Genomic DNA, 26773 nt, shown 5'->3' with positions numbered 1-26773 from the left:
CCTAAAATAAATAATAATAAAAAAGATTTTAAAAAACAACAATAAAATATCAATTAAGACATTCACAAACGTGCACATAATACATTTTTAGATCTTTTTTAAAATGTTCTACAATAACCTAAAATTGTATTAAAATTATATTATATATATGTTATATATTATTGTTTTATATACATTTATATATATATTATATATATATATTATATATATATATAGTGTATTGATCAGAAAAATGGCAACAGACCAATATTATCTTTCATTTAATGTTTCTTCTCACTGGGCTTCCTTTTTTTATTAAAACAAACAAATAAATAATAAAAAAAAGATTTAAAAAAAAAAACAACAGCAAAATGACAATTAAGACATTCATAAACGTGTACATATTACATTTTTAGATATATATTTTTTAATTTTCTAAAATAACCTAAAATGTTATTAAAATTATATTATATATATATTATACTATATATATATATATATTACATAATATTATATATAGTGTATTGATCAGAAAAATGACAAGAGCCCAATGTTACCTTTCATTTAATGTTTCTTCTGATTGGGCTTCCTTTTTTTTTATTAAAACAAACAATAAACATCTGCTGGTTGAATTTAGAATTGTACATATTACATTTTTAGATATATATTTTTTTATTTTCTACAATAACCTAAAATGTTATTAAAATTATATTATATATATAATATATAATATATATATAATTATATTATATATATTTTTTTTTTATTAAGAATAAGAAGGCAATCAGATTTAACTATATGTTTTTGATAAATTTCTTTTGGACCAATGAGAATCTATTCTTATTTTGTATTACTTTTTCTCTATATATGTGTATATTTTTTTAATTGTTTATTGTATTTTGTACCCTTGGCATGAGCAGTTTTGTATATATTGTTATTGTACTTATATTTGGGGCGGCAGAAGCTCAGTCCATAAGGACTTGGCTCAAGCCATGGACCAATTACTGAGTGTGAACTGGTAGCTGGAGTGATGCCAGTTTGCCTCTTGGCCACTGCCGAGGTGCCCTTGAGCAAGGCACCAAACACCCAACTGCTCGGGGCGCCTGTCAGGGGCAGCCCCCTCTCTGACATCTCTCCATTAATGCATGTATATAGGTCCTGTTTGTGCATGTGTGTGTGTATTTTGGGCATGTGTGTATCATGTACTATGTAAATATAACAGAGTGAAAAAATTAAATTTCCCCTGTGGGATTAATAAAGTGCCTTTCTTCTTCTTTGAATCTGGGGTGTGTTGTGGTTGTGATGCTCTGACGTCATGTAGGTGAGGTGACGTCAGACAGGAACCAGTAGACGGGGGAGCTTTGACAAATCAAGATGGCGTCCCACGCTGAAGCAGGAAAGAGATCTCAGTATAAATAAAACTCTCTCAGGCGACTAGTTTACAATCTGAGAGCCACCCCGACAAGACGGTCGTTTAGGATTCTGAAGAAAACCAGACGGAGGAGCAGATATACAGGTGAGAGACGCAGTCAGTGTGTGTTATATGAGGTATCAGGGTTAGTTTGATGGGCGGTGGCAGCAGAATAAAACAGACAGGCCACTGAGGAGCTAGCTTAGCATGTTAGCATGAACGGTAGCTTCTCACCAAAACACATTAGCCAGCAGCTAGTGGTGGTTGTCAGTTAATTCACTAATTGGACCTTTATATCACCGAAATTACCACCTAATGTCACACCACACGATGACTTCTTAGCTAAACTGTCACTGTAAGTTAGCTGTTAGCCATAATAATGATAGCTTAGCTTGTTGCTAATTAACACTGTCATAACTTAGCTCACTGACACTAGCTTTATCCATTGCGAGCAATACATGACAGCTGGGAGTCTTAACACTTGCTATTTTATCGTAAACGTGCCTGTAAATGTGATTAATTGTAGTTATTGCGATCTTTTTAGTTATATATGTATTAAATACAACGAGATTCACAGTTTGCCACTTCTGAGGCAGATAAAAACATATAACAACAAGGTACAAAACAATAACAACAGGTAAACACACAGTTATAAAGCAAATAAAACAGGTAGATGTAATAAATAAATATAAACAGAAGAACACTGTCATAACTTAGCTAACTAACACTAGCTTTATCCTACTTTAGTTCGCCTGATAACATTGCGAGTAATACATAACAACTAGGAGCCTTAACATTTGCTATTTTATCGTGCCTGTAAATGTGATTAATTGTAGTTACTGTGACCTTTTAAAGTAGAAACTGATCAGATCCGTCTAGATTAGCTAACACAACTACGTTGGCGAGTTGTCCTGTGCTGTTGATGATATCTGAAACATTTATACTAACTAAATTAAATACACAAATAAAGACATCATAAATAACGAGATGCGGTGTTCTGACTTATTCAGATGACTAATGATGTATCAAGTCTGACAATTTTGTTATATCAAATCCGATATAGGTGTTGGTAAGGAATCATAATGTCAGAGAAGTCCTGCCAAAAGATGTTAAGTTTTGTACTCTGTACTCCAACCCTTGAAATAACTAAGCGGAACAGCAACTTGTGGTGGTGGTGTGCTATATAACATTATACCTGATTACTTTGACATACTAACTAGCCTTTAGGGTGGCGTTGACTCTAGTTACTAGAGCAAAAATCTGATTAAAATGAAAGTAAATCTAATAGGGAAATAACTCTTGGTCACGAGATGCCTCTTGATCATGTGTGGCCCATAACTTAGCTAAGTAAACACTAGCTTTATCCTACTTCAGGTCGCCTGCTAGTAACATTATGAGCAATACATGACAGCTCAGAGGTCTTGAAATTTTTTTTTTAACAATGTCTTTATTGTTTTTTTTTGTTATACAAACATCAACATTATTATGCAATATATTCAATACAGGATTTACTTTAACAAACATAACATACCCCATACACACACCCACCCCATTCTCTCTTATCTTTTCCCTTTCTCACAGGGCCAAAATCAATATACAGCTTGACAGTATCAATCATACAATTAAACAGTTAAATGCCACCTCTAACAAAATGAAGATACACATAAACAGAAAATAAATATATAGAAAATACATAATAAATAAAGATTTTCAAAAACAAGAGTCCATTCCCTTCTGAGGGTCTACCACTGTTGTCATTAAATGATTTCCATATTTCCTCATAAACACCCAGTTTGTTTTTCAAGGTATATGTTATTCTCTCCATTGACATACATTGTGCCATATTTTAATCCAAGCGCCCATTGTAGGTGCATTGGTTTTCTTCCAGTTAAAAGCAATCACTCGTTTTGCCTGCAATATTGGGAGGTCTTGACATTTGCTATTTTATCGTAAACTTGCCTGTAAATGTGATTAATTGTGAACTTTTCGTTATCATTTTAAAGTAGAAACTGTTCAGATCCCCCCCTAAATTAGCTAACACAACTATGTTGGTGAGTTTGTCCTGTGCTGTTGGTGATATCTGAAACATTTTATAGTAACTTGACTCAACTGTACTCCAACCTTTTTTTATTTTCCAATTTTTTAGTTAACCAAATATACAAAACATACAAAACACAAACTCACACAAACATGGCTCCAAATTCCCTCCCTATCCCAACCACATACAAACTGAAAACCATACTCAAAAGGAGTGTAGGCTGGTTAACGATCAATTGATTTAAAAAGGATATAGAAAAAACAAATTAAATACACAAATAAAGAAATCATAAATAACAAGATGCAGTGTTCTGACTTATTCAGATGACTAATGATGTACCAAGTCTGACAATTTTGTTATATCAAATCCGATATAGGTGTTGTTAAGGAGTCCATATAGGTTAAATAGGGTTGCCAAATCTTCAGAAAGGTGTTGTATTCATTTCTCAGGGTATTTGTGATCTTTTCAAGTGGAATGCAGCTGTTCATTTCCGGAAGCCATCTAGATATGAGGAGATGGGAATCAGACTTCCATGTAATTGCTATACACTTCCTGGCGATGCATAGAGCTATTTCTAAAACCTTTTTTTGAAAGTTTCTTAAAGGTGTACTAATGACTGTGAAATTCCCTAATAAGCATATTTGAGGATCCAATGGGAGGGCAAATCCTATAAGTCTTGTCATACTGTCAGAGAAGTCCTGCCAAAAGATGTTAAGTTTTGTACTCTGTACTCCAACCTAGAAATAGCTACGCGGAACAGCAACTTGTGGTGGTGGTGTGCTATATAACATTATACCTAATTACTATAAGATACTAACTAGCCTTTAGGGTGGCGTTGACTCTATTTACTAGAGCAAAAATCTGATTCAAATGAAAGTAAATCTAATAGTGAAATAACTCTTGGTCACGAGATGCCTCTTGATCATGTGTGGGCCATTTCCATGGTCGTTGATGATTAGCCAGACAAGTATGATGACGATACTGAGGCTAATGGATAGTGTACTTACAGCTCCCAGGTTAGTGTAGTACAAGTATCCTGCCTGTAGGTTGCATTTTTTTTTTACATAGATCTGTTTTGAATTATAGATTTCCACGTGTCCTTTCTGACCAGTGATGGTAATATTCAGCAGATTTGCGCTGTAGTCTTGCTCATTTTTTATTTTTTCATACAAGGATTCAAGGATCATTTATTGTCATTCTGCAACACAGGGTTGTACAACAAAATGCAGTTGTAGTCCATTTATGCTACACTAGAAAAACAAGACAAAAAAGCAGTTAGGATCCCAAAATAAGCCACAAATGAGCTGTGGGCACAGTAACTTCAGTCTGATGTGAATGACAGGAGATATAATCCAGTTTTTAAAAATTTACTGAAAAAAGTCTTAAATTACATCGTGTCACAAAACTATGTGCTCCTGTGCCTAACGCTGCTCTCTGTCCGAGTCTAATACACATAACATCCCTCACTATATTAAAGGGAGCATCAATCATCACCGTTCAGTATACATGCATTGGTCTTTTTATCTTTTTATACATTACCTATGTTAGATACAATGAGTAGAAATTCAAAAATGTTCATGTTTTGTTTTAACTTATGTTCACATATTGTGGCTCATACAACAGTAGTGCATTCCTGTAGTGCATTTTTTTTTTATTTGCATCAGGAGAAATGTTAAAAGCAGCAACAAAAACAAGGTAAATTCTCTAGGGTAGATAATCTGACCGGCATCTTAGCATTAAAAATTCGACATCAGGGTAACATTGTCCATCAACTTTGATGTTTGAGCACCAAGCATCATTGATATAACCACAGAGTCCGCCTCCTCTCGTCCCACCGGAGTCCTCCGCTCTGTCCTGCGGTCCACCTGTCATGTACAATAGTTTTATCCGGGATGCCACAATGGAGCCAGGTCTCTGTAAAGTTGTGCCCATAACAGGGTCCGATCTCCCGTTGCTGGGTTAGCCTGAAGTCTTATTTTATCTATCTCATTTTCCTGTGATTGGACATGAGCCGGGAGCAGGCTGGGTAGTGGAATAGCCTTCAACTGGGCAATAATGAATCCCATAGCCATATTTTAGGATCCTTATAGATACCCATTATTGGTCTCTCTTTGGTGAATCTTTTACTAATACAAATAGTAAATTTTACTGGTAATTAGAGGTACTTTTCATCTTTCCAATATTAATGTCTCAGTGAATTAAAGCATGTGTTAAGCAATTTTCTGAAAACTTTGGGGGCACACAGACTACAAAATAAATTCAGTGAAACAGAGCATATCACATTATACTATTTGATTATCAGTTGCTTATGTGTAAGTAACCTATTGCCCACCTACATGTCCAGTAGACGCAGAGCCACCCGGCATCCCGCCGCAGTCATCTGAGATAATTACTCGTCTCTCTTTAGCTGGCTAGATGTTCAAATGTCTTTACCAACCTTTCATTTTCTTTGTCTCGATGCTATTTTGTGCTGGGTGGGTAATGTACAGTTGGCATGCGTGAGTTTGTTTTGTGGAAATGACTGGCTAGTCTCATATGGGGTGTCGGTGAGATTCAGATTTAGTCAAATGTAAGCCCACTAAAGAGCTGTAGAGTTGGCTGTTGACTTTCAGCAGTATAGGGAGTATTTTCAAAGCACATATCAGTGAGCTATTTAATTCAGTGTTTATTTGAGCTTATAGGAGTTTTAAGTACTTTTTACTAACAAATCTGCCCGTTTCAGCTGTGAAATGGATCAAATCCATTACTTTTTCTTCTGAACATCAGCCTACACCAGCACACAGATCAAAGTTCTGTGTTCAGCAGATTTGAAAACAGTGGCTTCTCTGTGTTGATAATGTCAGCCATTGTTGCCGGGCATGACCAAATAATGGGATTATGTGACTTGAGATGCAAAGCAGTGGAATGTACAAAGCCAATGGGATAGTGAATAATTTCAATTTGAATGGAAAACATTATTTGCACTACCATGTGATTAAAGCGTCATTGCTGATATGCTTTGATTAAAACTGTAGGACCGATTTCTGAGCTCAGTGAAAGACGTTCTGTAAATATGAGAAACTGCTCTGTCAGATGAAACGTCACGCCGGAAGGCAGCAGGTGGAAGAAGGGCTTGGGAAATACACCTTGGGCTGTTGTCACACTGTGGCACCTTAGTGTGTTTTTTTTTATAAATTCATAGACATATGCCATGTAAATATTAACTCTTTGATATTTAAAAAACGTGGCACTCCCACTTCTCACTAACTTTACACCTGGTGTTCTCACGTTATATTTTTTTTTTCAGAGTCTCTAAATGGCTGCGAGGAAGTCTGGATCAGATGCATACAACAATGGTGAGTGAGGACCTATTTTTAATACTTTCTTGTTTCACTGTTTGACTACACTGATGATTTGAGTCGTGAGTTGAGTGTAGGTTCAAGGTCTGCTGGTGCCTGTAGTTCCAGTGTCTATTCTTCTAATATATGCTTACTTTGGGTTTTTTTTGTACATAGGACCCGTCAGCTACCTTGATGAAGTTCCCTTCAAGATCAACGACAAATTCCGCTGCCCAGCCAAAGTGGGGCTGCCTGTCGGTTTCTGTCTCCCAGACTGTGCCTCTTTGATGTTGGACTCACAGGTTAGGCACAAGAAAATATGTTGATTTTGCACCGGTGTTATTAGCTGTGTTATACTGCACTTACATGCAGCATCCTCAGCAGGCCTTAACTGTGCTGACCTACAATATTATGGCACTGATCATTATAGGGCCTGTCCTCTGTCCTGCAGTATTAATGTTATGTTTTCAGTCATGCTGGAGACCAGAGAGAAGGCATACATTTATAGTAATTTAGATGGAGAGGTGTAGTAAATTACATGCTGTCAATAGAGTGACAATTTTTATGTCAGAAGTTATTTCAGTGGATGCTAGGCATTGAGCATACCTCCTTTTAATAAGTACCTTTTTATTGTTTACAAATTACAGCAACCTACATTTTTTAGGTTATTTAACTTATGTTGTATAAGTTCTTTTGATGTTGTATCTGTTAAGCTTGTGTTGAAATGTCATGTGGTTCTTATTCTCATGATTATTCTTGTTTTTTTTCTGTCACTCTATGTGGCCTCTTTGCCCATCTTCCTCTCTTCCTCTTACTGCGGTCTCAACAGTATGACTTTACTTTGGAGAGGCGAAGTGTGCGCTGGGGGGTTGAACTGGCTGAGGCCAGAGCAGCAGAAGCCAGAGCAGAAGAGGCAGCAGCCAAGCAGGAGGCAGAGAGCAGGAAGAGCTTGGCACAGGCCCAGGACATTGATGGCGGTGGAGGAGGGAAGAAACCCCGGTCTGCCGCAGAGGACCAGGACCTTCTACCACCAGCGTTGAACCCCGTCATGGCGGGGCTGAGCCATAACGACATCCTCACTCCACTGCCTGCCCCATGCCTTGGCCCCAGAAAAATCCAGCCTAGCACTCCCCAGCTGCACAGCCTCAACCTAGCTGACTTTGAGCGGGAAGAGGACCCTTTTGACAAGCTGGAGCTCAAAACTTTGGACGATAGGGAGGAGCTCAGGAACATCCTCCAGAGCCAGCCCCAACCTCAACCTCCCCCCTCTGTATCCCCACCAGAGGTTTCCCAGATAGGGTCAGGGTCACGTGGAAACAGCCCGCCTCCTCCCAGCACCAACACCAGCCTCACAGCTAAACCTGGCTTTACCCATAAACCCAACGGGTTGGTTGCCTTGCTGGACATGGACAGAGTTGGACACCCTGGGAGAACAGGGTTTGACACAGATGATCGGCCCTGTAACATCCGCTCGCTCACCTTTCCCAAGCTCTCTGATTCTGGTGATCCAGAGCCAGTGAGGTACACCCCACTCCCTGCACCCATCCCTGCTCCCCGACAGAACCTACCCAATGGCAGCCCGCCGATCGTACCCGTGACCCAAGTTATTGTTGCTCCTGAGCCAACCAGCTACACAAAGAGTGGCATACCAAAACCGGTGAGCATGAGATTACATACTGCCTGATTGAGGCCCTGCCCAGACAGAGCGCGTTTTGCAGGAGGAAAACACGAGGCGCACCGCACTGCCTTTTTGTTGTTTGTTCAGACTTAGTGTTTTTTGCAGTTTGCGTTGTCTTTTTTTCAAATATTGTTGCTAGGCAACCACCAAATGAGTGCAAACAGTACCTTAATACAAACCATGGGCTGTACGCTACCCAAATAGTTAATAGTACAGTTTCAATGAATGAAAACAACTTACCCAAACTCTTAAGTACTGCAATAATTTGCTTCCTGTTGTTTTCTCTTCAGATCATGGTAACTGCATTTGGTAAAGTCAGATAGCTTTGGGTATCCAGCAAAAGTCACAATAATGAGAAAAAACTGCAATGGCGTTTTTCCGCTAGGAGTTGAATTTTTTTCAACTCAGGGTGCTCCTGTAAAAATGCAAGGCGTTCAGCAAAGTCATTGAAAACAATTACAAAAACGCCACCCTAGGCTGCTGAAACGCGCTCTGTGTGATCAGGCCCTAATAGTGTGTACAGTTTGTGTGGTGCATATAGTGATGTAGATTAACCCGTAATGGTAAATAAGGAATTGCAGGAACCTCATTGACATTCTTTCATGTTTTTACTCCAGGCCAACCCGGGGTCAGGATCCACCGGTCTGCCGTGTGGCGGGGCCCTGCTCAGCATGACCCCCAGTGAACGCCAGTGTGTGGAAACCCTGGTGGGCATGGGCTACTCTTATGAGGGAGTCCTGCGGGCCATGCAGAAAACAGAACACCAGAACGTGGAACAGGTGCGACACCCTCTCGCCCCAATGCGCAGCAATCTGGATTCCTAGCCTATTCTCTGTTCATTGTTTGTGTGCTTGTGTAATTCTGTTCAGTGATGCATCAATGCAGTACATCTGTACATACAGCCTTAAAATATAATAAAGTTGTTTTATCACACGTTCTGTTGTCTCACACGTTATGGCAATAGATCTGCTTCTGTGATCTGAAAAGCCAATACTAAACAATATGGCCTATCCAACCATGGTCGCATGATAATGGTATCTCTACTGTAGCAGCAGATGTGGGATAAAATATAAGCAAAATATAACAGGTTCAATTGGGTTGGTATGAATGGTATTTTAAATGATGAACTAGCATTGGGCATCACAAACTTATAAGATGCAAGACACATACAGCATAAAGAGAACAATAAATTAACCCTACAGAACATTAACATTAATTAATTTCAATCTACAATATGATATTTTATTGTTTCCTCAAACAATTAAAAAAAAACTCATATTGGTCTTTTAGTTGTCTTTTATGTAATGCATAATTTAAGCCTCATTAACAACGTGATGTTCAAAGCAGCCACATAATAAACATGTACTTATTGTTTGTCTGAAGGTACTGGACTACCTGTTTGTCCATGGGCGTCTGTGTGAGCGGGGATTCGATTCAAGTGCAGTGGAGGAATGTTTAGAGATGTACCAATGCTCAGAGGAAAAGGTTTGTGCAATTTGCTATCAGCTAACTACTCCTTAATAATATGCATTTGAAATAAGAGGGATACTGCTACATCACCCTATCTTTTGACAATTATGATAGTGTATAGATTCGGGTTTCACTAGATATAACTTTGTTTTTTTTGTGCTTCTGTGGAGATCGTATTGGAGTCTGAGTTGTGGTGGGGGCTGGTTGTTTGTTGCCCTTAGCGGACTCCATTTCTAACCGAACGTTAGCTATGGTTGCACACTGTTAGCCCTGTAGTGGCGCTGAAAATAAAGGCACTTGCGCGCATGCATGACATCACATCTGTTGGATTTTCCTAGAAAAACAGCCCGGGTTCTTCACAATAAAAGCAGTCTACAGACTGATAGAGGAAACCCAGAAAACTGTGGAAGGTCTCATTTTTTGGGTTAGATTACAACAATGTGTGAACGTCACACATTCACATCTAACCTAAATAATGTTTATACGTGTAAAGAGCGTCCGTACAGTCCCTTTAATACATTATATAATCTATCATAGTTTTATTTTTCTTCCCAGGCCTTGCAGTTCCTTGAACTAATGTCAAGATTTCGCGAAATGGGATTTCAGCGGGAAGCCATCAAAGAGGTGCTGCTGGTCCACAACAATGATCAGGACAAGGCTCTAGAGGACCTGATGGCTCGGGCTACAGCGAGCTGAGCCAAGCTAACCAGCCAACCAAAGCCCGGCCCAGGGCTTGCCTCCCGCTACTACCCAACACAGCCCCTTTCCTTCTGCCTACCCTATCACACCATGCCCTGCCCTTGCCCTGGCTGTGGAAGGGACAGCTGGGAGACAGTTGTATTTCTCTCTGTGCTAAAACGTATTGTGTCTCAGCACTTCTTAAAGACTGTGTGCCTAGAGTGGAGGGGGTCAAAAGTGTAACTTCATGGTGGTGTTTTTTTTCTAAGAAATGCTGGGCTTAGGTTCCAGGATTTTGTACTGCAAGGGGATTCGAGGATGGGAAGAATGACTGAGCTGGAAAGGAGAAACTGGAAGAATTGAGCTGTGGCGTTTTTGATGCCGTTCTGATTTGCTTCCACTTGCAAGAGACCGACTACAGGCAAAGCTGCAGGACCGAACGGGGAGCTGGAGACCGGCTCCGAGTACATCACAGAAAAACTAGTTTGAACTCTTGAAACTCCCAAACGACTAAGCTGCCATCTTCCACTGCTCTGTGCAGACCTAGTAAATGGTGGCGGGAATCAGGGGGCCCTGAGGAGGCTCTCTTCAAACTGAACCAACTAACATTAAAAGTCAAAAAGAAGAAAAAAAACGAAAGCCCAGTTGCCAGACAGACAACCGATTCAAGAAGTGCCCTCTCTGCTCTGGTGCCCTGCACCTGGTTCTGATCTACTTTATTCTTTCATTCATTCATGTCTGTTTTTCTGTTCAATTTGGGCACTTTTTCATAACAGAAGATTCACTTTCTTTGATTTCTGTTTTAGGAGCTGCATAATAGTCACTATAACTCAGAACATAAGAGATAGTACTGCCCCAGTACGCTCTTCAACCTGCACTGGAATGGCCTGTTAAACGAGTGGTGGAGAAATGGGGAAAGTTCCTCTGTAGGAAATAATAAGAAACATCCCATAACTCACTGGCACTGACGTGTCACATACTGCACAGGCACACACATGTTTCATAATTATCATCTTATTTAAAATAGTATACTGATACTTTCATTTAAAAATAAAAGAGTTTGATATGATTATGTAAGATATGTTAACACACAAAAGCGATGGACTTCTGTTTGCAGACTGGAAAAGAGTGAATGGTTGAAAAAAAAAAAAAAATGTAAGTGAGGGCTGTTTTTTCAGCCACATCACAGTGCAATAGAGACATTTCATATTGTGTGACCGTTGGCACTTTGAGCCTCAAGTAATTGTCGGGAGATAAGGAATGGTCTTCAAGCCTTGCTAGAAATTTGTTTGTAAAGGTTTGAATTCATTGATCGCACATCATTTATTCTCTGTAATTGGATTTCATGCCACATAATCTAATCAAACATGACTTTGGTTTGTTGACTTGTCCACTTTCTTTTCTCACGTGTAACATGAAACAAGTGTTCATCTTCATTATAGGTTTGTTGCTATCTCCACGGTCTTAAAAGGGGAATTAACAAAAGTCACAACATGTCAAAAGCATTTCCCCACATGTTGATTGGGTGTAATTGTTTAAAAGAAGGCCATTTATTTTTATAATATGTGTCTTGAGTTCCATGCTACATATGTTTTTAAAAAGCATGGCCGCTCAGTTGCACCAAAAGTAAAGATGGCAGCAATGTCTATAATCTTGAGCTCTGTGGTACTGGTGAGGATTGTGGGAGGCATGGCAACAGATTAAGGGCTTAAAGTTAGCAAAATGTGATTTGGAGACCTGGCACTTTGCTTGGGGCAGGTCCAGTACTTTGTCCTATGTTTCACAATTACAAAAAGACATTTTCTAACCAGCAATCTATTTTCGAACAACCCCTGGTTTGACAAATGTATTTATAGTGTGGTTTATTTCCAATACAGACATAATATTACTTGTTTAATGGAAAATATTCACTACCAAGTGTCTGCAGAATATAGAGTACCACTCAAACCAGACGAATGAGCACGTCTGCAGCAAATAAACCAAACTTGCAAGCATCCCGCAAACAAACATCCCAGTGTCATGTTAGACCTAATATCCTTATCCAAGCCAGCGTTTTGTCTGATATATGTGGTTGACATGATCAACAAATAAGTGTTTTCACCCCGTTCTGTTTCTAATTGCCTTCCTTTTTTATTTACTGTGATAAAGAAGAAAGGTACAGTTACTTTACAGACAAACACACAAGTGGTATTATTGTCGCCTTACGTAACTCAAGTGTGGTTTCCTTAATCATACATAAAGCAAGTTCATGTCCACTTGCCTCTCCTCTGACAGCCACACAAGTTGGAGTGAAAGCAGTATTGCAGGTTCTGGACCTCCTCCATCAATGCCTCCTCCCGTTTCTGTTACGATCTCCTAGTTGTGTGGGGATGAAAGGTTCTCATTAATTTGGGCATCATGTTTAAGGGTTTATATATCAGATCCACCTCTAAGAAACAGCATAACTGAACACGGGGCTCTAATGATATAATAAGAGGTGGCTGAGTTGAGTGTTCTTTCCCAAGCTCCTGAAATGTGATTTGCAAAAATGTTCAATTTTCTCTTGAATGATTTGGAAAAATCCTCACGATTAAATGTGCACATCTTTTCAGTGGTGAGACTGTTGATCGTTTCTGTTGTTGCTTTTTGATCTTAATTTAACATTTGTTATTTCCTCAACATATTAGATATTTTTACATGAAGCTGGTGAGGAAGTACAACCTCCTCCTGCTCCTGTTTTTTTCTCTTCTACAGCAAATGCATTTTTATTCTCTCGGTTTACAGCAACAATGCAGATGCATGTCCATCCAGGTATTGTCAGTGGCAACTGGAAACATCTAACTGTGTGGCCTAGTAGTCAGCAGAAAAAAAGACAATTATGCATCAGAATAGAGGCCATATTTAGTCTGCTTGAGCTCACCAGGGTTAAGAAACAAAAGTCACGTATAATGTCTGTAAACAGCTGTCTGAGTTAATCTCCTACGTAGTGCCCAGTCAGTCGTCTGTATGAGTTCAGATTTCCATGGCAGCCATGTCTGTGTGCTCATGCAAATAATGGCCACCTTTGGAAAAATCCAGGAAGCAAACTCTCTGGAGAATTTATAATATTAGGATGTATGATATCTTCCCTTTAGCGTGAGGTTGTCCAGGCGGCTACTAGAAGTCCTAAATGTTCACTGTAACAGTTATAAATATATTTTATTTAACCTTTATTTAACCAGGTAGTACTCATTGAGAGTAAGAATCTCTTTTGCAAGAAAGACCTGGCCAAGACAGCAGCATTTAAACATACATTAAAGTTTCAGACGCCACAACATAATACAATTGCAAAATAAATACATAACATAATATCATACAAAACACATTAATATCAAGTGTTTGAAGCCAACGTTAAAGTGAAAATATTCAGAAACACAGACAGCTCCTGATTGACTCTGCTTCTAGGTCTTTCACTAATGTTTTAAATTCATCAAAAGTAATCAGATTTCCCAGTTTCAATTTAGCTTGCAGTGTATTCCAGGAAAAGGGAGCGGAATAGCTAAAGACCATCTTACCTAGTTCTGTGCAGACCTATAACAGGGGATGTAACACAAATAACAGAGAGAATACAGCCTAATAAAATTAGAATATTAATATTTTTTTTCTGTTAATCTGACAGTCATACAATGAAACTAAAAAAATGTTTTAACAGCAAAAAGTTGTGACCTGCTTATGATTTGATTTATACATTGCCTGAAATTCAGTTAATAATAAAAATTAACTAAATTCACATTTTTGCATATTAAACCTACTTATTAATAATATAAGTTACATTTTAGTATAAACTTTGCCACTGAAATAACATAAATATAACAGAGGATGTGTCACAAATAACAGACAGAATAAAGCCCAATAAAATTAGAATATCAATATTATTATTTTTTTGTTAATCTGACAGTCATATAATAAAACAAAAAAAAATTTAACAGCACAAAGTTGTGACCTGCTTATGATTTGATTGCCTGAAATTCAGTTAATAATAAAAAATTAAATTAAATTTGTGCATATTAAACTTACTTATTAATAATATAAGTTATTCAAGATTCAAGCCCTTTATTGTCATTGTGTAGTACAACGAAATTAGATTGTGACAATCACTTAGGTGCTAAAAAGATTTTAAAAAATATTAATATAATACAAATAAAATAAATTCTCATTTTTCATATTAAACTTACTTATTTATAATAAAAATTACATTATAGTATACATTTTGCCACTGAAACAAAATAAATATAACAGGGGATGTGTCACAAATAACAAACAGAATACAGCCTAATACAATTAGAATATTAATATTATGATTTGATTGCCTGAAATTCAGTTAATAATAAAAACACATTTTTGCATATTAAACTTACTCGTCAATAATATAAGTTACATTTTAGTATACAATTATGCCACTGAAACCAAATATATCCTTAAAAACGTAGAAAAAACAGAATCATCTGATCAATGACCTCACACAGCTGGCGTGAACGAGCACGCAATGACGCTCGCGTTCACGTACGACCTTGTTTTTGTTGATGTTTAATTTGAGTGCGGCTGCGCGCTGCTCAATGCTTCCTCCGTTGCTGACGCGACTTGGCAGAGAAAAGGAAAAGGAGAGTGTGTGTTATCCTCTGGCTGTAGCCAGCGACGTTTATCTAAAACTAGAAAGGGAGTACGACCATAGTGTAGGATTAGTTGGGAGCCTGGGAGGAGGACTAGCAAACGACAGAGAGACAGTAGGTCAGCAGGTCCTCTCCTCCTCTATGTGATCTGTCGTCCTCTGCTCGTCGTCGGGACGCTGCCAGCGAGGGCCGAGCAACAAACACAGCTTATCAACATTATATGATCCAGTGTCCAGCGTCGCTTTTACCCTCCATGTGGGTGAGGGAGCTGTGTGTATCAGATTATGGCGAGAAAAACAGTTAGCAGGAAAAGGAAGGCAGGAGAGCCCAAAGACCAACAACAGGTAGGCGGATCCATGTCAGCATGCTAACGGTGGCTAGGCAGTTATATGCTAGCATGCTAACTAGCCACTGGGCTAACAGGTTTAGCTGATCTAAGCTACGTCAGAGATGACATTTTAATAAATTAACCACTATAATACATTACACTATATGGATATAACAATCACAACGGTGGTCTTGATTACATAATAATACAATATGTTTCTATTTGGAATGTAGCCTGTTAGCATCCAACGGGAATACGTTGTCAGCTAGCTTAACGTTAGCATGCTAGCATAATAGCAGACTATTGATGACATTTTAACAAATTAACACGTATGATATATTAAACTATATGGATATAACATTCACAACGATGGTCTTGATTGAATAATAATATAATATGTTTATATTTGGAATCCGGTATCCGCTAATGTTAGCATCCAACGGGAATCAGCTAGCTTAACGTTGGCTAGTCAGTTATGCTAGCATGCTAACTAGCACTGGGCTAGCTGATCTAAGCTACGTCAGAGATGACGTTTTAACTAATTAACCAGTAAAATATATTAAACTATATTGGTATAACAATCACAAAGGTGTTTTTGATTAAATAATACAGTTTGTTTATATTTGTAAGTCAGTATCCGCTAATGTTAGCATCCAACGGGAATCAGCTAGCTTAACGTTAGCTAGTCAGTTATGCTAGCATGCTAACTAGCACCAAGCTAACCAGGTTAACTGATCTAAGCTACGTCAGAGATGACATTTTAACAAATTAACCAGTATAATGTATTAAACTATATGGATATAACATGAGCCAAACAATCACAACGGTATTTTGTATTAAATAATAATATAATATGTTTCTATTTGGACGTAATGTTAATGTTAGCATCCAACGGGAATCAGCTAGCTTAACGTTAGCTAGGCAGTTATGCTAGCATGCTAACTAGCACTAAGCTAGGTTTAGCTGATCTGAGGACATTTTAACAAATTAACCACTATACTATTTTAAACTATATTGATATAACGTGCATTAAACAATGACAACGGTGGTTTTAATTGAATAATAATACAATATGTTTATATTTGTAAGTCAGTATCCGCTGATGTTAGCATCCAACCGGAATCAGCTAGCTTAGCCGTTAGCCAAAAGGGCTAGCTACCATATCTTATTATTATTTAATTGTAAACGCGATTAAATAGCGTTTTTTTAGGTAGATAACATTGACAGTGCTTTGTTCGGTTGGGGTTATCACTTGTCACCCTTTTAGTCAGCATCCTAAATAGCGTTAATCATCAATGTAAATGTGTCTTTTAATATGTTAATTATTAGGCTGTGTAGCTAATGGTTAGCAGAAAACGTCCACTAACTGCTTGCGACGCTGACTAACATACAGATCAACCGTAGATCCGTTTGTCCAAGATAATAGAAGAGAATGGACCTGCTGGATTAACAGACAACATTCATCATCATCATCACATCTTCCCTATCCAGCCAGTCCTCAGCCCAGATGTTGTCACCACAAAATAGGCTTTGAAATGGTTCCCAGTATTACTTGATTCAAGATTCAAGCCCTTTATTGTCATTGTGTAGTACAGCGAAATTAGATTGTGACAATCCCATAGGTGTTGAAAAAGATAATACAATAAAAAAAGAGATAGTGCAATATAAATATTAAAAAAAGAATAAAATATATATATATAACATAATACAATATATATATTGATGAGATGACAGATTACGGTTTTGCCAGATTATTGCACAAAGTTTCCGTCAGATAATTATATAATTATTGTACAGCATCATATAATATATAATTGCTTTACATTAAAGATACTGTACGATCTGCCTCTACTGCATTGCACGTTAACAGTGACAAGGCATGTCTCTGGGGCCACAACCATTCACCAGTAGAATTAAATCACATCCATATCAACAGACCTATATTTAGTCTATTAATCACTCACATCAGACACAATATCAAAGACCATAAGGAAAAAAATAACAATAGCAGATAGCACGACCGATTCCTTTGAGGTCCAGGGAATATATATATATATATATATATATATATATATATATGTATATATGTATGTATATATATATATATACATACATATATATGTATATATGTATGTATATACATATATATGTATATATGTATGTATGTATGTATATATATATATATATATATATATATATATATTGTGTTGTTATCCTCTGGCCCAGGCCCCGACTTATAATGGGTATGAAAAATTAGGTCAGGGTTAGACAACAAATAATCATCACTAACATTTGTATATGTATTTTGTAGTACTTCTCATTATTACATAATATATTCCTGTTTACACCTCTGTGTACATATGTATTACTACTCATCATGCATATACAGTACATACTACATCCTCTTTACATTCAGTTGTCCCATCTGAAATACTGTCATCAACAAAATTCCAAATTTACATTTACATTACTATTTTATTCTAACTTATGTTTATATTTATTTTAACTGCATTTATTTTAATTTATGTTATGCCTTGGATTATCATTTTGCTTTTACATTTACTTGTGATTTCCCCTTTTATATATACATATTTTATGAGCATTGTTGAAGGAACCTGAGACCAAAACCTTTCATTGCCAATGACTGCTTTGCTGGAATTGACATATGACAAATAAAGAACCTTAAACCTTAAAGAACCTTAAAATCAGATGATGCCTCTGATAGTTTCTGTGTGAGCAATCAAACAATTTAGGACAAAAATATAACAGCTTTTTGGTACAGTATTTCTATTTAGTATGAGATGCCTCACAAAACAATGATTAGCAACTGGTGCATAACTCTGTAAAGGAGAATATTGCTCAGGGACCCCTGAATGTGTCCAAATGTTTGGGTACTCGGCATTATTTAAGCAGGTTTAAAATGAATGAAAGGTCATTCATCTGATGATGTCTTCATGTGATTAAGATGAGCTGTTCTGCCAGTTTCTGTGTTACCTCTTTCATTTGAATTCGGATTCCCAGATTATATTATTTTACCATTATGGCAAATTCTAATTCTTTTGCAATAATAGTGTATTAACTTTCGCCGTGTGCTTAAATATCCCTATAAAACTAAATCAAAAATGATAAACCAACACAATAAAGTGGAATATCATTTTTAAAAGCTGTGTTGTGACTCAAGGTTGTAAATTGTGAAGTGTGAATAGGAGCGCTTTAACTGCACAGACCAAGTTTGATTTTTATATGCCCATAAAAGTCTTAGCAACACGCCGCATAGTGTTGCAAAGTTCAACAGACTTTTGAACAGACAAAAGTGTGACTGGTATACCTGATGTGATTGAGGCCTTTGAATTAGGGCTGCACAATATATATATATTTTTGTTATCATTGTGATGTCAACTTACACGATAAACACATCGTGAAAGACTCTGGTATCGCACTCTGGAATTTTTTGAGTTAGTTGAAAGAGATTATCAGTAGAAAACACATTTTAAAATGTAAATTTTCTTTTTTTTATTGGTGCCCTTTTGTGTTCAGTTCAGTTTGTTCAATAAAAGAATGTTTGAAATAATTTCCTTTCATTTTTGTTTTAATTCAACAAGCAATTTGTTGTATTTTAGCAGTATACTGAAGGCAGAACTGAGTGAACCTTAATATCTATGTATCACAAATAATATTATTTTCACGAGATTAAACCACGTTAATATATTTTCCACCTATTGTGCATCCCTAGTGTGTGTGGGAAAGAGATTTTTGTTGTGTTCCTGACCAGTGATAATGCAATCAGTCGGTCTTATAGGGTCTACTGACCATCACTTAGTGTAGTCTGAACTTCCATTATAGACAGACAATAATATTGGTTTACCTAAGCAAGATAAAATCCAGACATCCTGTGTACAGTAGGCCTGTATTGACCCATCCCGATGTAGCGTCAATGACTGTGGATGTGTGTGTGTTTCTGCTGTAATACTCCCATGATCCACTAAGGCTCTTAACTCTGTACCACCGAGCCACAGATATGTGTCTGAAGTCCTCTGGGGGAGGGTGATGGATCGGCACAGACAGTGTGTGATATTGAATTAGGGATTAAGAAAGATGAAAAAGAAAAAAGATCTGAAGCAGTTAGATCATATTATTTGAAGACTTATTTAATTTTTATATCATTAATTAACTTAATTGTAAGGCTAACTTTTCCACAATTGTAAGTAAAACATAATTATTAGTCTCCGAAACATGTCGGACTTGACAAAAGTCATGCTTTTCCCACAAAAACATATGAAAATGTACCTTTTTTCCTCTCTCCTTCCTCAGCTGGGCTGGTGTCAACCGCCACACAAGCGGAGCCGTGTTTCTTGTTCATCACGTCATGCCCAGCAGTGGTGGTGCAGTCGGCGCTCGGTTGTATGTGCCCTCCGGGGGCGGGAGTTCAGGCCTCAGCAGCAGCACGAGCTGCGGCTCCAGCGGAGCCTCCGGGGCTTTGCAGCCGGCCGGCTCCCTGGCATCCTCAAGGAGAGGGAGTTCTCCCTGGGACGCCTCAACAAGGTGTTCGCTTCACAGTGGCTCAACCACAGGCAGGTGGTGTGTGGGACCAAGTGTAACACGGTGAGATGACATTTTTTTGCTAACCTGAACTTATTATTTAAGCATTCCCATATATTTCCAACACTTAGTGTTAATCTGAGAGTACTATCACATAATCAGGTTGTTTCTTTGTTTTACCTCCTGACTCTGATATTCTAACTAGATGTCTTTCCTCCCTTTACCTGCAGCTTTTTGTAGCTGATGTCCTGACGGGGCAGATAACGCGCATTCCCATGCTGAAGGACAGGGAGTGTCGTGGTGGAGGCTCTGGGGAGGTGGGCGCAGTGGTGGCGGGGAGGCATTACCACCCCACAGGAGGCTCTCGTGCCCGGCTGGACCAGCAGGGCTGCGGGATCCACGCTATCGAACTCAACCCCTCCAGAACGCTGCTAGCCACCGGAGGAGACAACCCCAACAGCCTGGCCATCTACCAGCTGCCCACGCTGGACCCCGTCTGTGTGGGAGATGTAAGTGGTTTGGATCTGTTAGGGTTTACTGATATCCGGTCATGGCTTATGGTTGCCGATCCACTCTCGACACGCTGTAATTCATTCTGTTAGGATTCTTGCAAACTATATTGTCATATATTCAGCAAGCCAGCCGCAATGTTTGAGTCTTGTAAGCTTGTAGGCTTATCCACAGAGGGCTTGCTGTATTAGAGGTGGCAGTTTGGGCTACTCCATCAGTTGTTAATATTTCTTATATATTGTCAGATGTTTGTTAGTATGTTGTCACCACTCCAGGTGTTTTTTAGCCTAACCAGCGAAACGGCTCTAGAGCTGACAATGTTGGTTGGTCCATGATTAAAATATCTCCACAACTATTGGAATGATTACCAAGAATTTTATTGTCCCTAGAGGATGAGTCCTAAAGATTTTTGTGATGTGTGAAAAATGTTCCGCTTGTTAAACCCATCCCATGATGTGCATTAGACTTTTTTTTAATGTTTTTTTCATGCTGAATGACTTATTTCCAAGAAATGTTTGAGCACATCTCTGGTAAACATAAGATTTAAAGTGGTGCTTTTGTGTGATTCTTTGTGGAGAAACTCAGTTTAACAGATCTGTCGATTAAATCAACGAATCAATTAGTCGACAAAATCATATGAGTGTTAGTCGATTAAGAAATTTCTTTGGTCGAGGACAGCCCTACAAGGTTGTGTAAGATTACTTATTTTGCTTTTACATTGTAGCCATTTGTTTTTCAGGAAGGTCACAATGACTGGATCTTCTCCATAGCGTGGATCAGTGACAACATGGCGGTTTCTGGTGAGTTGTCTGTATGAGCCATGTTGTATGAATGAACACTGCTGTGTGAGCATTACATGCCTGCACAAGTCAATGCCCTCTAAATACCCTGATGACAATCTGATGATTATTTGTCACTTTTGTATGCAGTTAGTAGAAACATAAATACTCTAGGTAGTAATCAAGATACGTCTTGTGTGTTGAAATTGCTAGGGTCCAGAGATGGCTCCATGGGTCTGTGGGAGGTGACGGAGGAAGTAATGAGCCAGGCCGAGCGCAGTCAGAATGAGGAGGCAGTACCGTCGTACGCCCACATCTCCCACCGCGCCCTCAAGGACATCCCAAAGGAGTATACCAACCCATACAACTGTAAGGTCCGTGCCCTGGCCTTCAACAACAACCATAAGGTAAGGTTCATCTTGAGGCGAATGCTAGGAAACCATATGATTGTGCGATCAGTGAAATATTTATTTTAATGCATCATTTACTCCAGTGCCAGTTTTTAGGAAAACAGGATATGAGAAAGAGATAATTTGAGCCCAGGAACTATGAGCTTTAGGATTAATTGACTTGAGGAGATCGGGGTAGCCCATTTTATTTCTCTGTCATAAAGGGATTTGCTGTCGTAGGTTACCACCCTATATGTTTATACAAGAATGGGTTGAGCTTTGTTTGAAGTTGTAACACATCCTGCTCTTTGCTCCACTTAATCAAAATCTGGCCAAACACACTTCTTCCACTCATCACTTGTGCAGTGAACTGTTACACGCACCAAGTTAGTTAGTTAGTCATGTGCGACAGTTGAAACACCTCACTGAGCTAGCACCAAACGAGAGCTGAGTATTAACCATATTTTATACCATGAAGAAAGGAGTGTTTGAAATACTAGTGCAGCGCCTGTTCGGAGCGGGCCGACTGCTCGACCCCCGGAAGCGCTGTTTGCAGCGTTGCCAAGAACCGCTCATCACTCGTTGACTCCAGGGAAGTGAAGAAGAGTTGGGTTGTAACGTTAGTATATCCAGCAGCAAAAGTTAACTAGGGTTGGACGATGTGTTTAAATTTTCCAACCTGCCATCATCAGCCAAACAACCGGCGATTGTTGATATATTCGTGCAGGTGTGTATGTGTGCGGCACGGCGCACACTTCCCCTACTAGAGGCGGAGCATTAAAAAACACATTCAAAATCGACAGAAACAAAATAAAGCTCACCAAAACCATCTTGGTTAGTCTTTCCAACTCTGGTTTGGTCGAAATAAACCCTTAATTCACAGACTTGGATGTGAAAATATGCTGACTCCGCACATTGTTTTCTCACGCTCTATCTCTCAAACCATTAAATTAGCAAAATAAAATGACAAACATCGCCAAGAAAATCGCTCCAAAAAACAACAACCGGCAATGTACTCAGCCAAACGTTGATAGCGGATATATTCGTCCAATCATCTAATCCTAACGTGAACTGCAGTCAACATGCCGCAGCCTGTAAAGGCTCACTGTGGACGACATCTTGGACTCAGTCCGCAGAGCCCTGAAGACATCCTGCTACTGCACAATACGCTGACTGCACATTCTGTGGTCCCCAGCAATATACCCGCAAAATGTGAAGTAGATTGGATGAGCAGTTCTCAAGATATGCGAAGGACACACACAGACAGATTCCTTGCTTTATAGTTAGATACTGAGCATACAGATGGACAGCTAAGGAGTGATATAAAACTATTGATTGGCAGTACCTGTTGTTTCTGCCTCCACACACCTCAGCATCACTTATTTACATCTGTCTTCCCATGTGCTTTTTTTCCCCTTTCCAGGAGCTGGGTGCTGTGTCTTTGGATGGCTATTTCCACCTCTGGAAAGCTGAGCACAACTTGTGCAAGGTAAATCATATTACATAGTTTTACTAATAATCATGTGATGCATTTCTTCTGCATACTTCATACTAGGTTATAGAGAACAGCGTGACTACAGCTTGCTGATTTAACATTTTTACAATGCCAGCTCAGTTTAATATGAGATCAGTTGCCCACCAAAATACTAAATATCCCTCTAATATTCTTATATTTTCTTAAACTTTTCTTATTTATTGGAGCTTCACAGCCATGCATACTCACACTTGCGTTCAAACTATACAATGAAGAAAGAACTGTTCTTGACATCATCCTTACTTGGTTGGTATTTCCCTCTAGATACTGTCCACCAAGCTGCCTCACTGCAAAGAGAATGTGTGTCTGGCGTATGGACAGGACTGGTCGGTGTACGCTGTGGGTTCTCAGGCCCACGTTTCCTTTCTGGATCCCCGGCAGCCGACAAACAGCATCAAGTCCGTCAATTCCAGAGAGAGAGGAAGCGGTAAGTGACTTTCTAAAAGAAGCTACAGTAATATAGCACAAGCGGAGAGCAGCTGACCTCCCTAAACTACTTCATGAAGATGTTTCCGTATTAAATACTGCTGTTAACTTTTGAATTGCTTTGCATTCAAGACACCTTTGTCTGTTCAGGAATCCGTTCAGTGAGTTTCTACGAGCACATTGTGACAGTGGGTACCGGCCAGGGTTCCCTTCTCTTCTACGACATCCGGGCCCAGAGATTCCTGGAGAACTCTTTGAATCCAGCCGCAGGGTACCGGAAGTGTCCAGGAGATGGCATCCTCAAACTATCTACAGGAAAAGGCTGGCTGGTACACAATTTTTTTGCCTATTTGTCTTCAATAAGTAACTCTGTTCTTTAAAGATTAAGGCCCTGATCTGAAAGACCGCGTTTTAGCAGCCTAGGGAGGCTTTTTGTAATAGTTTTCAATGAGAGTGAAGCGTTTTGCGCCCCGCTCTTGCGTTACTGTGCGCCTCGCGTTTATACAGGAGCGCCCTGAACGCCTTGAGTTGATAAAAATTCAACTCAAGAGCAGAAAAGCGCTCAACCTCATTGCCTTTTTTTCCTCATTGTGGTCCCTTTTGCTGGATACCTGGAGCTATATGACTTTACCAACCGTAGTTACCAGGATCTGAACAGAAAACAGCAGGAGGCAGATTGGTGCAGTACTTGAGATTTTGTGCAAGCTGTTTTCATTAATTTAAACGGCACTATTAAATATTTGGGTCGCGTACAGTTCATGGTTTGTATTAAAGTAATGTTAGCACTTATTTTGTTGGTTGCTTAGCAACAATATAAAATAAAGCGATGCAGCAGACTGCAAAAAACGCTGTCTGATCAGGCATCAAAAATGCTGTGCGGTGCGTCTCATGCTTTCCACCTACAAAACACGCTATGTCTGATCAGGGCCTCAAGTGCTGAACTGACACAAATGTTATAACACTGTAGTCATAGATAATTTGCATTTTCACAACTTTTCCTCCCTCCTCTCCTCACCCATAACCTCCCTCTCCTGCTCTCCGACTCACAGAATCACGATGAGACGTGGAGGAGTTACTTCTCGGACATTCATTCCTTCCCAAACGCGGTTTACACCCACTGCTACGACGACTCCGGCACCAAGCTGTTTGTAGCCGGCGGACCGCTCTGTTCCGGCCTGCACGGCAACTACGCAGGACTGTGGAGCTAGCCTCTTCGTCTCCTCCATCGCTCTATCACTACATCCTCGTCCAGATTTTTTCCCCTAACCAGTCCCTCCATCCCTCTCCCTCTTCAACTCCGTTGGCATCACCGTCTCTGGTATCCCTCCTTGCTCATTGAATTGTCACTCTGTTTTGCTCACACGTGGACTCAGGAGCATGATCTTGCCCCCACCGTATCACGGCTTTGAATATTGTTGTTGTGTACGTTTGTGTCCACCATCACTCTATCCCTTTCTCCTCCCTATTATTCCTTTGCTCCTTTCACCTCAGCTACTCAGTTTTTTTATATGAAAATGTACAAACAATTAACTAGTAATTTTCAAGAGCTGCGAAGTCTGCCACTGAGGAACTCGGAAGAGTTTTAAGAATAAGGTAATACATGTTCTCATCATTTAAAACATCCAACCCGCAGGGATTAGGTTATGGTCTTTTGCTGGCTTGTTTTTGTATGTAAGGATAGTGTTTACCGCTGCTTCCTCTGTGATAAAAAAGACGGTTGTCTTTGTGAAATACCTGTGGAATTTTTCACCCAAAAGTTCCTTTTCATTCTCTCACTGAAATGGACGGCAATAAAAGAGGGAGAGGAAGAAGGGCGCGAAGAGACGATTCATTTTGAAAGACTGAACCCGGAGTGCAGTTTGACGTTTGATGGAGAATATTAACGTGTTGGAACAGCCCGTCCTGTCCCACAACAATCACAAAGAACTTCTCTCTTCTCCTGGCAGAAGTTAAAAAACGAAGAAGCCAATCAAAATGGGACTTTGTGTTCATATTTTCTCTCACCAAGATGATGTAAAGGAGAAACATTAAGATTGCTAAATGCAGTGTTGTTCTGCTACGAATTAATCCCAACAAAAGCGTATTTTATTTTTTGACTGTGTGTGATTTGACAGGCATACCCCTGCTGATATTCTAATTTGCTTTATTTGTATTTATTTTCCCTTTCTCTGTCACCTTTATTCAGTTGGTCAGGGGTGTTTATATCTGCTTCTTTTGAAGGATATATTGTCTCTTTGCTTATGTTCCTGTTCTCTTTGTCCAGAATGCTTTCAGCAGATTTGTCCGTTAGTGGTTTTCAAACTCTGTAACCGTTCTGGTGCTACCAGAGAATTTATCATAAGGTTATAGGTTTTGGTAGCAAATCAAATATGATGATTGATAGATAGAGGAGCCTTTAATGGGTTAAACCCCCTCTGGGAGAAGATCTATAGTAGCTCACTTTTATCTTCTCAACCATCCAGCAAGAAGGATGAAAGGAGAACTAATGATAAGTTTTGGACTCCCCTCTGGAGTTAGATGCTGCAGGCACATGCATTTGTTGTCACAGTTGTAAAACTTTATTTTTTCCTCTTTTTTCGTACCAAGGAGTGAGCGATTCTGCTCTTTTTCCTTGTTTGGTAGAGGCAGGGTAGGCTTGAGTTACGTTTTTGCCTTCCTCGGGTCTTTCTGTGAAAGACTGCCACAGGAGATCATAGTTTTCCTTTTCTACATGGAACTTTTCTCCAGTTTTCATGATAATGACATATTGAAAAGAGAAACCCCAATTACGACCACAAATTGAACAAATAACCGACACTTTTAAAGTGTATTTTATATATAAATGTGTATATGTATGTGTAAAATACATAGGGACAATTGCATACATTTTTATGTATATGTCTGAGGAAGTGTGTGGATTGATCTGTCTACTTGGTGATGCCCTGTTTTTTTTATACATGCCTCATGAATGTTTTTACAAATGACTGAATCTGAGGATATTGTAAGATATAAACATCTGGAAAAAAAACAAGCTATTAAATCTTTAAAAAAGAGTAAATAATAAAAATAAAATGTATATTGATGTAATGT

The 26773-nt window shown here is 38.9% G+C and overlaps 2 protein-coding genes across 3 annotated transcripts; both read left to right on the top strand.

The window, feature by feature from the left end:
- Window positions 1-1305: 1305 nt before the first annotated feature.
- ubap1 (ubiquitin associated protein 1) lies at window positions 1306-13175 on the top strand. Its single transcript, XM_037773157.1, has 7 exons — window positions 1306-1495; window positions 6715-6763; window positions 6923-7047; window positions 7575-8402; window positions 9041-9202; window positions 9807-9908; window positions 10449-13175. The coding sequence occupies exons 2-7, from the start codon at window positions 6724-6726 to the stop codon at window positions 10587-10589; spliced, it is 1398 nt and encodes a 465-aa protein (XP_037629085.1). The 5' UTR covers window positions 1306-1495; window positions 6715-6723; the 3' UTR covers window positions 10590-13175.
- A 1909-nt stretch (window positions 13176-15084) lies between these two features.
- On the top strand, window positions 15085-26765 carry dcaf12 (DDB1 and CUL4 associated factor 12). Of its 2 annotated transcripts, none has more exons than XM_037768530.1 (9): window positions 15085-15543; window positions 19839-20129; window positions 20297-20575; window positions 21316-21376; window positions 21569-21762; window positions 23168-23233; window positions 23543-23705; window positions 23837-24033; window positions 24754-26765. In XM_037768530.1, the coding sequence occupies exons 1-9, from the start codon at window positions 15484-15486 to the stop codon at window positions 24910-24912; spliced, it is 1470 nt and encodes a 489-aa protein (XP_037624458.1). In that variant the 5' UTR covers window positions 15085-15483; the 3' UTR covers window positions 24913-26765. The 2 variants fall into 2 exon arrangements, with proteins under 2 accessions (XP_037624458.1, XP_037624540.1); XM_037768612.1 differs by having other exon boundaries at window positions 15088-15543; window positions 23855-24033.
- Window positions 26766-26773: the final 8 nt, after the last annotated feature.

This window comes from Sebastes umbrosus, chromosome 1 (assembly GCF_015220745.1).
Source record: "Sebastes umbrosus isolate fSebUmb1 chromosome 1, fSebUmb1.pri, whole genome shotgun sequence".
In the NCBI taxonomy this organism is placed as follows: Eukaryota; Metazoa; Chordata; class Actinopteri; order Perciformes; family Sebastidae; genus Sebastes; species Sebastes umbrosus.
The sequence above is the reverse complement of the archived record's forward strand: the minus strand, read 5'-3'. Positions and strand labels throughout refer to the sequence as shown.